The sequence below is a fragment of the Pteropus medius genome, unplaced genomic scaffold, assembly GCF_902729225.1.
Source record: "Pteropus medius unplaced genomic scaffold, Ma_sr-lr_union100, whole genome shotgun sequence".
NCBI classification, from domain to species: Eukaryota; Metazoa; Chordata; class Mammalia; order Chiroptera; family Pteropodidae; genus Pteropus; species Pteropus medius.
Genome location: NW_024354503.1, coordinates 8,018,252 through 8,036,969, shown reverse-complemented (window position 1 = coordinate 8,036,969; position 18,718 = coordinate 8,018,252). Strand labels below are relative to the sequence as shown.

Sequence of the window (18,718 nt, the reverse complement as noted above, 5' to 3'; positions counted from 1 at the left end):
AGAGCTGCTTTATAAAATCTTCGTGCAAGCATTATTACCAGATATGATCCCATTATTTTTAATCAACAATGCCAGAATTTTTTTATTCTTCTGCTCAGCACAAAATACCTCCTTGACCTCCAACAACACATTTTTCTGTTATTGATCTCTGAAGAATTGAAGACTTCCGTCCACATGTAATTACTGAACACTTAGTATAAAATTACCACAATTCATCTATTGCGGCAAAGATGTGAAAGGAAGAAGTTAAGTGATCTCTTATTCAGTATTTATCTTATATTTAAATTACATTTAATATTCCATTGCAAATATATAATTTGCATCAATAAAGTAGAATATACTAAGGTGAATAAATACTGTATACCTTATTATCTTCTTGAATAAATATGCAACAGGTAATTAGTATTGCTATTGTAATACTAATACTCTAGAGCAAAGACCAAGGACCTGGCTTCTAATCTCAGCTTTGACATTAATCAATTGTGTGATCTTTGATAAATCAACTGATTTCTTGAACCTCCATTTCTTTACCTGTAAATGGTAAGGACTGAACTTAAATGGTTTCTGAAGTTTCTCTCTGCTTTCACACACAGATATTTCAAGCTTTTTTTTTCTTTTTTTTCCATAGTGGTTAAGTAGCTGCTGCAGATGTGTAAGGTGTGGTCATGTCCTAGATAGAAATGTCAAACAAGCATGTTTCTATGCAGCACATATTATTATAAAGCATATTTACTGAAGTACAAAAGTGAATTGTACAGATCCTAAAAGATTCAAAGTTAGAAGGAAGATGAGATATGAACAAGGTAAGGTTTTGCCATGAAATTGCAAGCCTTGCATTGGGCCATGAAGAGTAAGTTGGTAGAATTTGTACAGAGAAGAAAGAATCATTTCAAGAAACTTACCATTAGATAATTTCTTACCACATGATGCATCCGAGGACGATGTTTGCCAGGAACTGGTAATGCTTTATTTACAATTCTATTAAACCAAGTACTTTATCACCTTAGCTCTTCTGTGAGATATATTCTGGGAAGCAAAAAACATAAAATAATAAAATAGAAATTTGGCTTTATTTCTTATTCCATTAATTCTATGACACAATAAATTTTATTAAACTTTAGGCTAATATAATATTTTTCTTTGTTTTGTGGTTAAATAAACTCATATCTTTCAGAGATTTTTAATGGAATTGGCCTTTAGTTATTATTTCTGATAAAATATATAAACCAAACTACTTTTAGTACATATTTAACTTAGAAAGTTGCGAAGATGACTAAATGAAATAATGTATTTAACACCTTAGCACATTTTCTAGAGCAGTTAGATACTCAGCCATTAGTCATTGTTATTATCATTTTTCTATCAGGAAATTTCTCTTATATGTATAGTAAACCATTAATTTTTATCATTAGTTTTTAATTGGTTTCTATAGAAGATAATAAGGTAATTGCACTAATGACTGAATACATGCAACTCTATATAATTTCCTAATACAAAACTGGGGTCATGTTATGAATGTTTTTTTACACATCCCTAAAGCTTTTACACCTCCTCACAGACTGCACAAGCCTGCTAAAGCAATTGAGACGAAGAGCAGTAAGAATAGATTTGCATTTTAGATCATTGTGGCAGCTATATAGAAAGGGTGGATGAATGAGGGGTGGAGTTTAGAATGTTAGAAATAAGACAAATAAGTAGACTCCTAAAAGATAATTGATCATAAGGAAATTTTATGCTACTTTTCTTTTAAACAACCATGTTTAAAACTCAGAACAACTCCCAGTGGCGAATATGATCTACATCGTTTTACAGAAATGATCAGAGAAACCAAGTAAATTGCCTAAGATAACACAGCTCTAACAGTGATATACAGTAAGTCCTCACTTAAATCATCCATAGGCTCTGCAACTTTAAGCGAAACAGTGCGTAACAAAACCAGTTTTACGTACCATAGGCTAATTAATGTAAACAAGAGTTAAATTTCTGTGGCATCACATCAATATTAAAACAAAACATTGTTTAATAAAACAATGCTATTTGAGGACCTGCTGTTATTAGAATTGGAACCCAGGTATCTTATACTGGGGCTCAATCTATTTCCATTACCTTAGACTAGCAATTAAGAGTTAGGGCTGAGCATAAGTACTAAAGTCTTATCTGGCCTAGATAAATGAATGGCATTAAAAATAAGAACATTATTTTGGGAGATGGTGATGAGTTTAGTTTTGGGCTTGCTGAGTGTATCAGGATCCCTGGCACACTCAAAATGACTAAGAATGTTTAGTGAATGTAGTATTTATAAAGGTTTGAGTAGAGTTATAGTGAGGCACCTCAGGGCTAGCAAAACGGAAAGATTTTATAAGCCCTAGACCTGAAAGGGCAGTGAAATGAAGTGGTTTACAAATCCAAAAGCCTTGTAAGTATGATAGAGATGGCTAATCAGAGCTATGTCCTTCAATAGGGGAACACACCACCAACACTCTGTAAAATGATGTATGTAATATTTTCAGTGAACTGAGAAGGAAGTTAGAGAATAAATGCCCATCTCTCTCTTTTCCTCCTCCTCTATTATCTCTAGATGTTGCTTCCATAAGCCAGACTAACTCGAATCCAGGGCAAGGAGCTTGGTTAATGCAATCTATAAAGATTATAGTAGAGACTGGACCTTGAGAGAAAATGAAGATTCTGCCTCATGTCAGGTAGTATGTTGAGCTCAATTCACACAAGTGGTCAGCCCTAGTGGACAAGTGAATATAGGAGTCTGGAGTTTACAAATGAGGGAGAGACAGATGTCAGAGTCATAAGCTGAACCTTAGCACAGCATTTCCTGAATTTTGTTATGGAGAATTCAAGCTCTGTAATATTGTTGGTGGGAAAACATTTTTTTCATGATAAAATACTTCTGGTCAGCATAATTTGTTGTACTTTATGGACATTCACAATGCACACTAGTATATTAAAAGATCCAAGAAATTCTATACACACAAAAAATCTGTTTAATTTTTAAACTCAGTGATCCCCATATTTTTTTAATCACAGAAATGTTTCTGTTCTCAGTAACACTTATTAAGTTCCCAAAAAATAGATGATTTTAAAAACACCCTGTGCTGTATAAAGCTTAATTCTGAATATAACTGAAGTGCAGGTCAACCATAATGTGAGCAAAGTTGTCCAATGCATGGAGCTCACCAACAAAGGGAAATGTGAAGATCAACATTGTTTTAGTATGGGTTCTCCAGAGAAATAGAACCAATAGAATGCATGTGTACACACACACACACACACACAGATGGAGAGAGAGAGATATATATAGAGAGAGTTTAAGGAATTGTCTCATGCGATCATGTGATTGGGAACTGGAAAGTCTGAAATTTGTAGGGAGTGCTGAAAGGCTCAAGACCCAGGGAGTAGTTGATGTTAATTCTCAAGTGCAAAGGCAGTCTGGAGGCAGAATTCCTTCTTCCTTGGAGGACTTTAGTCTTTTCTCTTAAGGCCTTCAACTGGTTAGATAAAGCCTACCTGCATTATAGGAGATAATCTGCTTTACTCAAAGTCTTCTGATTTAAATGCTAATCAATTCTAAAAAATACCTTCATAGCAACATCTAGGCTGGTCTTTGACCAAGCAACTCAACTATTACTATCACTTAGCCAAAATTAACCATCACAAACATCATCAGAAGACAGACTAGAAATTCAAGGATGAGAAGGAGTACAACAGGGCCAAATACTCCAGAGAGATGACCAGGGACCTTTAAATTTGTCAAGTGGAAGATCATGGTGTCCCACTCCTGCCTCTAAATTTTATCTCTGCCACATATAAATGAGAGAATAAGAGTTAGGAGTTTCTAGAGATCCTATTGTGAAATTCGTATTAGTTTCTTAACTTCTCAGACACTCAATTTTCTCATCTGTAATGTGATATTTTGGAAATGGATGATCTCAAAAGTCTATTCTCACACAATTGTATTACACTTGAGGCTTTTATTTCATTCATTCCTCTCCCCTTCATTTATTTCATTTCCTTTGTGTTACACAGTGGACTAATCAATACTTCCAAAAGAAAATGAATCTTCTGGTTTAGAGTCCTAAAATCCTCTGAGTATTTTGTTGTTGTTGTTGTTGTTAAACTTTTTATTTTGAAAAGATTTTAAATTTACAGAAAAGTTTTAAAGATAATATAGACAGTTCTTGTACACCCTTCAACAAGCTTCCTCTAGTCTTAACATTTTTACATAACCATGATTCACTTACCAAGACCAAGAAATTAACTTTGATAAAAGACTATTAACTAAACTGTAGACTATATTCAACTTTCATGTTTCAGTGGTTTGTAAAAGATTTTTTTAAAATTATTACTTACATGCGTTATGAGGATATAAATATTAACATATGTAATCATAGTTTTTGTCCTCCCACTTTAATTTCTAAGGAATATTCTGTGTTTGCCTGGTCAACTCCTGAGTGTTTATGTTCTGCTCAAGATATGCAGGGTGAACAAGCATTGGAAGGAGCCCAGAGAATTAAATTAATTCATGTTCAAATAAAAAAAATTACTCCCAAGAAAAGAATCATAAGATCGGGAAAATAAAAAGATAAGTCACGAGAAGAAAATAGGAGAGCCATCATGAGCTAGAGTAAATTTTCAATGGTACTTTTGGGAGACAGAAGGGTTTTGAGGGAGCAGCTGTGATGATGGAGGGTTGGGAAACTCAAGAAAAGGAGAGACTCTTTAGAATGTTTTGCTTTGGGTCATACAATAGCTATTTGAGAGGCTCAGTAAAGATTTCAATTTATTTTCAAATATTTCTGGAATTTTTGACTCATTTCTTTTGATTACAGCATTGTGCTAGAGCTAGGTATGGGGTAACACAGTTATATTTGAGTTAATATGTTAGAATAAGTAAAATTCAGCTTCGTATCATGAAAAAGAAGGCTAAGTCTTAACAACTGCCTGTTGAGTCAATTAAAAAAAAATGTGAAGAAATAGAAAACTGAAAAAATATGGGAATTTCCCAAGGATTAATGAAATATAAATACATTTTAGTAGACATTGACTGTATTTCATAAGAAATATCGCCAAACTAGAACTTTTCTCTCTGGTTATGTTAGGTTTAATTTCCAATTATCGTTTTCCTATTGACCAACATACATAAGACAGAAGTTTTATTTTTCTTCTACTACACATATGGCAATATAGCTAATGAAGTCTGTCTAATTTGAAGGGCCAGTAGCAATAAGTTTTTACTCTGGAGCTCAAGAGGTGGCACCCAAGAATTGAGGAACAGTAAAGGAGCCTTCTTTTGATCAGGTCCAAATTTCTGCCTCAGAACTTTATTGTAACTTTTATGCTGGTATCAAGTAGTTTTTCCCTTGTATTTTGACCAGGAGGAGTTATGGATAAAACGGTTTGTGAATCTGAGCAAATGTGATCTATTATTAGCTTTCTTATTATAGAATTCTGATTGGAACCTTCTTATGCCAGCAAATTTTTCTCATAAAGCATTTTATAAGAAAGAACCAGGTCCCTCCAAAGCTCTAGCTTACAAGTGCCAGTTTTTCTTTATAAAACATTTATTTGCTATTTCTGTCAGTTGAGAATTAGACATAAATATGCCCAATACACCAATAACTTTTGGTAATTTTAAAGTCAAATTATATTTTAAAATAACTATTGAGTCTAATTTACTAAATCAAGTTCTAAATTCTCAAGAATCTATTATAAAAATAGTAGTATCTTTTTTTTTTGGTGAGGGGGAAAAAAAATCTTTATTGATAAATAAGTTACAGTGAAATAAATAGAGCGATGGTTTGATGGAGAATAAAAACTCCAACAGTATATTTTGATTATGAATGATAAACTTTTTCTTTAAATATTAATCATTTAGTCATAAAAAGAAAAAGCTCAATTTCTCCTGTTTCTAGGCATTCTTGATGTTTTAAATGTAATGAAGTACTTTTATAATCCATTTGCAACTACAGACAAATGTAGGAAAAGCATATGGATAAAAATATGAAAAAGTTATCATTTATAAATAACATATAGAAAATGAAAAGCTACTAGAAAAGAATCTTACATTTATGTTTTCCTCACTCCTGTGAAAAAACACACTGGAAAAGTTTACATGAGGCTAAGTAAACATTTGTTGATGAAGGGAATAAATTACACATGTAAAAGTCTCTGGGTAATCACTGAAAGGTGCTATAGAGTTGCTGGTTTTGAATTGTTTGTTGTTAAATAGCTGGTAATGAGAAGAGCTGGCTTCTAAGAATAATTCAGTTATCATTAAAAGGAAAAGTCAAGGCAAAGACAATAGATTCAGGTTCTGAAAGACCAGCCTAGTTATTCCAGATAATTCAAGTGAAGTCCTAAATGTAGAGAGCTTTGCTGTCATGGCACCCTAATTACAATGTCAAGTAAGGTACTCCTACTGTGGTTCTATAGTACAAGAGTTCCAAATAAAATTTAGAGGAAATTTTTGGAAGAAAAAAAAGAAAAGTATTTGGACTGTATTCTTTTACTTTCTTAGTTTTCTTCCTTATGATATGATCACAAAATTTAATGTTGTCCTTGACACCACATAGCAACAGTCAAATTTCCTCTTAAAATATAATTTATCATTATATAATTTCTTTGCTTGTAACTTCTCAGTGGTCTCTTATCTTACTCACAGTAAAATGGAAAACTCACACCATGAGCAACACTATTCTCAGTGATTGGCCCCTGCTCCACCTCTGGCCACATCTCTTATTTCTCTCCTTCTGCACTTTCGCTCCAGTCACATTGGTCCCCAGGCTCTTCTAAATATATCTAGAAAGCTCCAATTTTAAGGTCTTGGCAGATATTTTTCTTCTGCCAGAAAATTCTCTCTAATAGCCCAAAGCTCTTTCACTTTTTTTCAAGATTTTTTTCAAATGTTACCCATTCAGAAAGATTTAATCTTGTTCCACCTTAAAAAATAAAGCAATGCCATCTCCCACCCACTCATGTTCTAATCCTCTACCAAACTTTACTTTTTTTCTGAGCTTTATTAACACCTGACATTATATATGCATGTTCATATATACATGAATATATGCATATATACATATTCACGTAAGCCTTAAAATTGGACTTTTCTCTAACTTTAAAAAATTTAAGCCATAGCAAAGCCAGAGAACATACAACAGCTATTTACAACTGTTCCCAGAAAAATTAGGAAATAAATGCAAGATAATACATACTTCATTTGGAGAATGAAGGAATAAACAAGAGAGACTTAAATGCACTCTACTCATTCTCCTGTCTTTTATGGTGGAAGTCAGATTTACTCTCAGTTGCATAAGGCAGTGGCTATCAACTATAGCAAAAATGAGTCTAGAATCCACGTCTTCATTCCTGCACTGTGCCCTTTCACAACATGTTAATTTCTCCTCGTGTACTTTTTTCCCTGAAGTTTCTTAATACAAAATATTCCAGACACAGTTTCCCTCTATACAGAGAAATAAGAATTAATGTGCATTTACTCAATATTTTAATAAATATCATACCTAGAAAAATTAGTGAATATTATACATGATCATATTTTTACTGTTTCTAACATATAGTAATAGCTAGTTGTTGCTATCATTATTTTTCGAACATCCACTCTGGTCCAGGCACTTTAGCTCAGTTTTTTCCATTCCTCACAATAAGTCAGAAAGGGTTAGTCCCATTGTTCAAATGAGGAAATTGAAATCCAGCGTATCACAACACATTGTTAATATCACACATAACCAAAAAAGGGGTTAAAGACAGAATTCACACCAAAGTCACTGACTCTTTTGCCCCATGCTCGTCTGTAGATAACAATGAAGAACTGTAATAACCACTGGTATAATTGAGCTTATCTACTTATGTAAAATTTTCCATGGTCACTGTAGTGAGTAGAGTTCCAAGCCAATCTCCGACTCGCTAGAGAAACTAGGTGACAGTAACAAAGTATGCAGGAACGCATTGTTAGGAAAGAAACGTGTTTATTTACTTGACTGGAACCAAGAATGCATCAATTCTGGCCATAGAGGATTAGAAGAAAAGCACCCATCAGACATGTAAAATTTGGATAATCGCTACACTAGAAAAGCAAAGAGGGGAGGAACAAAACATAAGATGAAAATGAACATTTGCATTTGTTTTCTCGTTTTGCTAGGAACAGGCATCTTAGAAAATTTTACAATTATAATTAACTATTGTGCATTCTCTGGCTTTGAGATGGCATAAAAACATTTAAAAGAGAAAAGCCCATTGTAAGGGCTTAGAAAGCAAAAAGTAAGTCTTTTAAATTTTCTTTCATCTGATGTTAATTTATGCAGAAGCTAATAACATATTTGTGGCTCAGAACTACCATTGTGGAGAGGATCACCAGTCTTTTCTGTGATCTCTGCCAGAGAAAATCATCATTTCAGGGCTTATGACACTTTTGCCAAAGAAAGGCAATATGTTCATAAATTCACATTCTATAGATACACTTAATTGTGGATCCTACGATAATCTATTATATTAAATGTTCTGACTCTTCTCGAACTGTTACAAACAAAACAGCAAACAATTAGAGGAGAGGGTGAAGAGGAAATTAGATGAGTAGGTACATAGTTAAGTAGAAAGGGAAGAGTATTTTTGACTGCTGAGAGAGAAAAAAGTCAGAGAAAGGAAAGATTTCATAAAAGAAACATGGGTTACTTTTATATCCAAGCAGGGTATAATTAAATTGTTGTGTCTTTTATAAATGAAAAACTTATTCCACTGCTGCCAAATCACCTAGAGAACAGAGACAATAGTGCTTGAAGAAATGCAGAATCTTCAGAAGTTGATGTTTTAAATGAATTCACCATGCAGAAAGTATGTCTTATAACGACAGCTTAAAGGTCTAATTCATAAAAATGTTATTAAAGTATATTATTTATACCTGCTTTTTGTGGACTTCTGCTCTTGTTCATGACTCTCACAGAGTATGGTCATAATCATAGGCAGAGTATATAATGAAAGCATTAATTCAATCTGAACTAAGGCAAGACTACTGTATCACAATAAAATTACAGATATATTAATTTAAAGGTAGAATATATTACACAAGAGAGTGCTCTTTTAAAAAAAATTAAAAATAGTGTCTTCCATCTTATGGCCTCAAACATCTATTTTCTTTCTGAGGTTCACTTGTAAAGTTCATTAATTGGCCCAACTTTTAAATAAAATATTTATTCATCTACTTGATAAAACAGAGACTTGGATACTGAGTTGTAATCTTATTGTGACTATGAGATTGAATTTTGATATGGGCTAGGAAATACAAGTACTTTGTATGTTAATTAACCCCTTTTCTGGTGGGTGGCATCAGAAGATGATGTTTAGCAAATGCCAATTCAATTATCTGGCATATGCATTTATTTTGGTAAGATGGAAAATGCCCTCCTATATATTTCTTTCAGAGAAGCTGAAAGAAATGATACTTAAATCAAAGGAATCTTTATTCAGAATTTTAAACATGATTTGCATATTTAATATGTATGAACCTTTAGGAAAAGGCAAAGTGGCATTCAATTGGTTTATTTCTAACTCTCAAACTATCAAAACATGACTTCTTGACTTTCTACTTCTGATAGGGCAATCTGTGATGGTACATTTAGACAGAGTGTGAATATGTTTCTCTCTTTGACACTAAAGTATCTCTAGGAGTCATGAAAAAAAGTCCTTCATAAATTATACTTCTAACACTGAAAGAAAGTGTTGTCTTTGATCTTGTAGGTAAAAAAGAGACAGCTAAGAGAATGAATTAATTCCAATATTTAATAAGATGCAGTCATTAGTAGACAACTTAAGCATTCGCACTAGAACTACTCATTAAATTTATTCAGCATAGTAACAATCTCTTAATAGTTCTGGGTAATGAAAATCTATACTTGAAATGAGAAACAAATGACAAAGAGAAAGTTATTTCAAATACAAGGTAAATAACACTACTAAATTAAGATTAAAATCAGTTGATTTTCAAAATTAATGTACTTATAGCTGCCTCAAACATAAAAGCACTGAATATTCCATTTCGACATCTCTGTACTTTTACATGGCTTTGTTATTTGAAATGAAATGAGTACACTTACCAGAAAAATATCCAGGAATGTCCAGTTGTTACATGGCTATGGCTGGGCATTCGAGGGTTCATCTGCCTCTCAGATGAAAGTTTTCTCTGATCTCTGAAAGAAATCTTTTATGAAGTCTACAGGCAAAACATACTTTTCTTATGTGACATCCAGACCTACTGCAACCACTGGGTGCAAAGATAGTCTGAGCACCCTCGCTGATACAACCACTCAGAAAGGGCAGTGGAAGTTATGTCCTCAACCCACTGCCAGACAAATGTCACCAGGCCCCAAATGCCTATTGACAAGAGGCAGATTTGAAAAAACAATTAAGTCGAAAAGAGATATCGTTAATGGCCTAGTGCATTATTTCTAACGAAATTGAACAGATAAAAACAAAATAAAAAATTATTTAGCTTACTTATAGTATCTTTCTTCAGGAAATATATTTATATATATTTATGTTCATTATATATAAAAGTATATATATGTATGTTTCACTTTAGGCACTAGACAATTGTTTGGTCCAGAAAACTGAAACTATTACGTTTTTTTAGCTGTGAACAATATTAGCAGCTGACAGTTTTATGTGTTTACTATGAGCCATATACTATACAGAGTGCCTTGTAAACATTTTCTAATTGGAGGGAGATACTATTATCTTACAAGTAAGAAAAATAGACTTAGTAAGGTTAAATCACTTGCTCAAAGTCAAAAAGCTATCTGGAGGCAGAGTCGACTTAACAGTAATCCTTCATTCCAATCTCGTTTTTTAGTATAAAATTTTCCTAAAGAAAATATTTTAAATTTCTTCTCTAGAAAAAGAAGGGGAAAAGAAGAAAGTTGAGAGGAAGGTGACTTCTGAAACAAAAAAGAAAGGTAAGTTTTTTAAAAACCATTGAACACATAAATCTATTAGTATCCATTTAAAACACTACTGGCAAAGTCATAAAGCTATTGTTTTCTAAGAAAGAAATTCCCTTAATCTTATTATTACTATTAGTAACACACACTCTTGAGACTTATAAATATTCCAAATAAAGTTGAAATTAATAAAATTTTAAAAAGAAAATTTGAGCCTAAACACTTTTTAAAAATTGTTATTGATTGATTATTTTTTCTTTCTTAGGAGTAGCTGTTTAATTCTAATTCAGTACTTTACTTGGCTATATATAAATATATATGAATATGCTACTCAATTCATTCAGCTTAGTAAAATGTGTCTTTCCAAAGAACAAATTATTTAATGTATAAAGAAGAAACTAGTTGGTTGGTTTGCTATTTTTTTTTTCTTTTTAGATGGTTGTTTTCATATAATGCATCTGAATTTCCAAGTAAGCATTACAGATTTCTGAATTTCTGACATGTTTCCAGTTGCCTTATAGCTCAGGAGACATTCAATATATTACTTTTTAAATGCTTTAGAAAAACTATTGACTTCTACCATAATTAACAATGACATTTAATGTTTTCATTGTCATGAAAGACTTTTGTGACCTTAGCAAAACAAAAATTTGCTTCTTTCTTGAAGAAAAAGCACACCAAAACTGCTATTCTGGTATGAAGGTGCCAGTTCATGCATGTTTAACATGATTTATGGTTCTGATTTAGGATTATTCTATTCAAGACCAATTGGATGACTTAACGATAATCATGTGTGTGCCCTAATTTATAATAATTAAACAGATAGGGGCTTATAATTTTCTCATTTTACTACCAGAAAAAGAAGATGTCAAAAAGAAAACTGAGAAGGAAACTACCACTGATGTGAAAAAAAAAGGTATTGTACTTCCTTTATTTCCTTAGTCAGATTATGTTCAGGATATTTGCTTCAGGAATTTTAAAAGAATCTTGGGCCAAAGTAAACAAATTGGATATAGGTACTTAAATCTGTCCATGTACAGACTACCAAAAAAAAAAAAAAAAAAAAAATGGTGCCGAGTAAAGTTAAACAGGCAAGGAAGAATTTACTCAATGCTATTACGATAGGGGCAAGAGACCAGAACTCATTTTGAACTCAGTTCCACTGAAACAAAAAGCAGGAGAATTATAAGATCTGAAATGGGATGGGAGGATTATAGGCCATCTCTGTTTGCTAACTGGCCTTATTCAAAGCAAAAGTGAACTTTCTCTTTCTTTATGACAGGAGTGTAATTTTATAACTTGGAGCAAGGGACCCAAAGGGGTTAAATTCTTACCCTCCCACAGAAACTAGGAAGTAGAGGTACTATGTTTCTTGATGATTACATTTTAAAAGTAACTTTCAGGTCCTTGAGAAAGACATTTTTGGGTTATAAAATTGAAAAGACTTTTTAAAAAAGATTTATATCTCAAAGGAGAATAGAAAGAATTTATAATTACAAGTTTTCTAAAGTAAATATTCTAAGAAAAGGGAGGGCAAGCGCCTAAAATCAGGATGAAAGATGTCTTAAATATAGAGAAGCTTAGGGGAAATTTAGGCCATCTTAGTGAAGATATAATAAAATTGAGAAGAACTGCATAGAATAACACCACTCTGCAAATATAAGAAGCTGAGAGGAAATCATGCATCTTATTAAAAAATAGGGTTATTCAACAGTTTCAATTTTTGCTTTAAATTTAATTCTACTTTTATTCTTGTTCAAACTTGAATATATATTGGCTGCTATTCAGGTTAAACTTAAGCTTAGGTAGCAAAAAAATATAGTCATCTCAAGTATTATGGTTTGGTGATAAGTGTTTTCATCCCAAATATTTCCTCCACTAGTGTCAACAATGCTTGAAATTCCACCATTAGAGATAGTCCACTCCTTTGAGTTATAAAGGAATTGTCCTCTATTAAAATGCAAATCTCTTAGGGCCTGTGTATATAGGGTAACAGACTAATTCCTCTCGGCTATTAATACTTAAATTGAATGAGCTTTCCAGATCTTCCCTGCACAATAATAAGCTGAAAGCAGTGTCCTAGAAAATAAGTCAGTAGGTAAGCTTGCATGAGGGAGAGGTTGAAGGGAGAGTTTCAAGGTAGATATTGTATGAGGAGAGCTGGCCAGGCTGGATGGCATCAGTGAAAATCCTTCATTTCCTACAAAGTAATAGCATAGCATAGGGATGGGGGAAAAAAGGTGATGGTAAAGAATCTTGAAAAAGAAGACCATAGGATGTCAAACTAGATATTACTCTTAGTAAGTAGCAAATAGGAATTACAGGAAATCTCTGACATCATGCTATAAGTGGGATAAAAAAAAATGTAAAACATTGACTTGCATGATTGCATGCTTCATGAAATGTCCAGGAAGAGATAACCAGGTGTTCTGTGGATCTGAGAGTTGATTACCAATTACTTTGCATTTAAATTTTTATTATTAAGGATATTATTGTAGTCTTTTTTTCAATATTGAATATTTATTCATTTTGTTTTACTTAAAATGTTCTTCATTTCCCTGATGGATATATATATATTCATGAATATAAATATATATATTCATGAATATATATATAATCATAAGATAGAGAAAGTTTTGATCAAATGACAATACTGAGAATCTGGTTGCTTGGGTCAGTGTATAACAGTCACATGATTAGATGCAAGAAAAACAAGGATTTTCTTCCTGGGCTATCAGTTTTACTAAAGTATTTGTAGAAGGAAATTTTGAATTATAATCTTCAATCATACATATTTGTCAGATGCATGCAAAATCAGAAAAAATACTCAATGATGTGTGTTTATGTTGGTTGTTTTGTTTTAGCTTTGGTTTTTGAGGAGAAAGGCAAAATGCATTTATTTGCAGTGAGTGATAGGAAAATCTGATATTTCTGTGTAACTGGGAGACCTGTGTTATTAACCCAGCAGTCATGTCAAAGTGAGATTGTGCACTACTGACGGGAGACCTGATTATGCCATTATCACTTCCTATAATGCCAGTGCTCTTCCACTGAGGCAGAAACCAAAATGGGCGATTGCTTAGCACATCTGGGAAGGGATGCTCAGCTTGTGTTGAAAAACAAGTTTGTCCTTCTTGGAACCAGTTTTATTTGTCATTTTTACTTTTGAATACACAAAATCCAATTGGGTCTTACAAATCTTAATTTTCTGATGAAATATACATAAATGATTTGTTTATAAGCTCTTTGTCCCCAAATATTCAAAATTGTGTGTGCGTGTGTGAGAGACAGATTCAATTAGTGCTGGTTTTTAACTTGTATCTCTTTTTAGTGTTTAATAATTCTCTCAATATATTTTCATGCAAGAAAAATATGGTTTAAAAGAAGCCAGTTTGAAACGTTATGGAAGTAGTAAAAATTTCTTGAGGTAATGAGAGAAATTAAAAATGACCTGAAATTTTGAAGAGCTGGGGGCACATATGTCATTTCTTCCTAAAATAGTCAGAGAAATATGCCAAAGCATATAATATCATTACTCTAAACCTAAATAGTAGCAAATTTATAAGGCATAAGATATGCCAGATATTTATTTAATATATGGATTTTATCATGATATATTATCATATTTATATTAAGTTTTCATTAACTATGTTGCTATAACATATACATTTATTTATATGATTTTATTTTATTACATTTATATTTCATTATTATTATTAAGGCTTAAATTCAATTTTGTGATAAATAAGCCCCTAGTGCATGAAACTGGTAAATCAAATGTTGCTAATAATGATCTATGTTAAGGACCAGTGGATAGGGTTTTTACAACATAAAAAAATTCCACCCCACCAATTAATAATGGTTGAAACTGGGTAAACGGTGCATCAGAGTTTATTATGATAATCTCTTGTGTATATTTGAAATTATCCATGGAAGAAAAAAATTACAAATATCTGCTACTTAAAAACATTGTATGAAATGGAAAAAAACAAAAAACAAAAAACAAAAAAAACCACCTGAATATTTTACAATGTTATGAGGTACGTTTCAGTCTGAAGAAATAAAATGGAAATAAAAGCAATTAAGAATGGAAATACACACTGTTAAAAAAACATCTCCCTATGTGTGCAGCAGAATTCAGTGCCAGATATATAAACTACTCTACTTAGTACAAACGTAAGGGTTTCTATATAGGGAACTGGATACACACAAAATTGTTGGAAGGACTAGAAGAATTGAAATTTACTGGCTGCTACTGGATTATTGAGTATCACAGCACATCAGTGGTCAGGAAGCTGTTTCATTCATCAAAACTGTTACTACTGGGGTGATGTGAAATTCGGCATCGCCCCAGCGGCATGGGGGAGGACAGTGGTTTGGTGTCCCTCGGTTCTTCCCTGCCAACACAGCAAAGAATTACAGTTCAGCGAGATTTAGAAAAAGTAAGATTTATTGAAAGTACATTTTAGAGGGAAATGGGCCATGCTAAGGAACTTGGGAGGTGGAGAGATAAGACAGAGTATGCCTCACGGAAGAAGCAGGTTTTCAGCAAAGAGTTTTAACCACCCAGAAGTGGGAAGGTCTGTTTATATTTGGGCCATGATGGGAGGTCCTAGATGATTGGAAGTGAGGTTACCTTGACTGACAGCTGGCAGCTATATAACAGTTTGCCTAGTGCGTATATACTTTACCCAGAATTCAATCTGTTATAATTAGATTCATGAACTTCCAGGCATAAACATGGTATTATAATGATGGTACAATGAGGCTTAGGCTGTGGGCAGGTTAGGGTAGTACCTTCTGTGCAAGTGTCTGTGGCCAAATTAAACCACTGAAGATTTTGGCCCTCCTGTCCTTTGTCTCTGGGGATGCAGGAAGGATTCTCAAACTACCAACAGGGTGTTCTTTGGATAGTCTCCAGGCTGGCCCTCTGTTCCTTTGTTCAATTCTGTAACTCATGTCTGACTTGCTACCAATAAAACTTCCTCCACAGCCTCCTCTTCACACTCACAGACTATCCACTGGAAATGATGAGGCCACCCAGCCTCGGCCATTTACTCACATCAAAGTGACCTTGTTTGCCAGAGCATTTCTGCTTTTCAATCTCCTGTAGGTGCATTTATTTGATGGAATTAAATATGCTACAAGTGAGTCTGGATGATGCAGGTTTTCGGCATTCCGATTTTTCCAAAGGAAAAAGAAAGAAGGATAGAATGGAAGTTGAAAGAGGCTACCACGGTATCTACAACAAAGATAATTTCAGAAATGTCTTAGAACATAAACTTCACATAATCAGAGATGGTTTTTGATGGCATGAATGTCTGGGAACAAAAAGCTTTTTGTTCTCAGTGGACAGTGACTAATCTATCATTGAGTCCCCCCAAAGGTTGAAAAAGATGGCTCAATCTAGCAACAAGATAAAATTTGTCAATCTATAGTACTCGTAAGTCACACTTAAGTGTAGTTTACGTTGTTCTTTACATAAACTGTAGATAAAAGAAGCATGGATATTGTTTCTCTCTTTATTTCACAAGGTGATGTCTCTGAAGAAATAATTTTATTAGTGCTTGATAAGATTCTAATAGTTAAAAAATGACCAATTTGTATTTTTGTTATTGAACTTAAGGGGTTTATTTTGCCTGCATGTGTCAATATCAAAAAAAAAAGACATTGACAAGAGTTTCCAGCAAAGAAAGTAGAGGTTTATTTAAGGAAATGGTGCCAAGCCCAGAGACATAGGGGAGCTAGCATTCAAAGACTTGAATTCTTGAAAGTCTCTAGGGCAGTGGTCCCCAACCTTTTTGGCACCAGGAACCGACTAATAAGAATAAGCTCCTATAAGAATCTAACGCCTGATGATCTGAGGTGAACCTGAAGCGTTAATGCTAGTGCTGAGGAGTGGCTGTAAATACAGATGAATCTTCGCTCACTGGCGCACTGCTCACCTCCTGCTGTGTGGCCTGGTTCCTAACAGGCCACAGACCAGTACTGGTCTGTGACCTAGGGGTTGGGTCTAGGGGATAAGTTATATAGGGGAAGACTCATTAGTAGTTAAAAAATTGAGGGCTGTGGGCTCTACTGATTGGTCAGGGCTAGGGTAGGAGGTAGGCTGTCATTGCATCAGGTCCTGATGTCAGTCATGGCATCATTCTGTCTAGTTTTATGTATTCTGTAGTACTCTACCAGTCAATATCAGGTTATAAAATACAAATACTTCACACAATTTTGAGTGATATTGTGGTAATTACATTAATGTATGTTTTAGATAAAATTATATTTTAAAAATGTTCAGACAGATAAATAATTGGAAATCTGGCACAAATAGAATCTGATCTAATCGATACTCCCAGCTTTGACTTAAGGGTGGTCAATAATTATAGAGTAACAATAGATTACTTTCAAATTAGCTTTTTGTTCCCAGACAGATTAGGTTGCAAGTCTGAGTTCAGATAATGGCAGCTTGACTATATTAAAGACATTTACAGTGCTTGAATTGCTTTGAAGGCAAGAGAAAATATTTTCAAGTGTTTCGTAATCATAGAGATCACATACGGCATGATTGCTTATTCTCTTAAGGGTAAGGAATTTTGTAAAGGAACAATTTAGAAAAATCTACTGACTTGCTACTTAATATGATATCATTGATTACCTCTTAAATCACATCTGTATTAGCCTAATAGAAGCTAAACTGCTTCAGAGAAGGTGAGAAAGAATTAACATCATGATATGCTTGGGATCTAGCTTTTGGTGTGAACAATATAAAAGTGTGTTTGGACTCAATGCAAAAATTAGGTAAAAGCATTTTGGTTTAAAAAAGAATTTTAAAATACATTTGAAAACTCAAAAAGGGAAAAAAATTATATTAGACATTGTTTTGGCTTGGAAAAAAAAGATGTAGTATACAAGCGACTATTTTAAATCCTTTTAATGTTTGTTATGAAGAATCAGGACTACCCTTCCACTGAGAACAGAAACAAAATCAACCCTAAACTTGAATATGATAGAGTTGTGTTGGACTTTGTGAAGTACTTTCAATAGGAAGAATTAAAATATATATGGGGAAGAATCAGTAAATAGGTTATAAATATTTCTGTTCTGCATATATTGACATATCAATATTTTAAGTATTTAATGTACCCATATTAGATAAATTATTTTTAATTGAAGTTTATATTCAGAATGAATTATTTTCTGAAGAAAAAATTTAATATTAAAACAAAGTGATCTCTTGCAAACATCTTAAATTAAATTTTAATGAGATTACAGAGAATGATACAGGAAGTAAGATGTGACTTAGAAACAATTTATTTTTTAAATTTGAAAATATAAGAGGATTTTGACCAATTTGTTGGGGAATAATGTAGCCTGAGTTTTCCTCGTGATCTGAGATAAACATTTAAGCATATAGGTGTAAAATAATTTTATTATATGTACGAAAATCTACAAGATTTTTCTAAAGTAAAGTTTAAAAACATCAAAACAATATTTTCCTCAATTCCAGCCTCTCTAAGGATATCAAAAGCAGATTTCCAAGTAACTTTGCAAATTGTACCTATATATATTCTTTTTAATCAAGAGCATTTAAAGTGCTAGCAATAACAGTTAAACTTATTCTCTGTTTTTTCATTTAATACTTAAAACAACTCTTGAGGCCTACATTATAATGTCCACCTTATTTATGGAAAGGGAAACCCAAGATTGGAGCAGTTACGTAACTTGGCCATGGTCACCAGTCAGTAATAGAGCATAGGCAGTAGGAA

General features: G+C 33.1%; 1 protein-coding gene across 3 annotated transcripts in view; it reads left to right on the top strand.

Moving 5' to 3' along the window:
- TRDN (triadin) overlaps positions 1-18,718 on the top strand; it is a 226,506-nt gene that overhangs the window by 142,164 nt on the left and 65,624 nt on the right. For all 3 annotated transcript variants that reach the window (XM_039854431.1, XM_039854433.1, XM_039854432.1), the window contains 2 exons: positions 10,914-10,973; positions 11,815-11,874. In XM_039854431.1, coding sequence (XP_039710365.1) covers positions 10,914-10,973; positions 11,815-11,874 — 120 coding nt within the window. The remainder of the gene's footprint in view (positions 1-10,913; positions 10,974-11,814; positions 11,875-18,718) is intronic.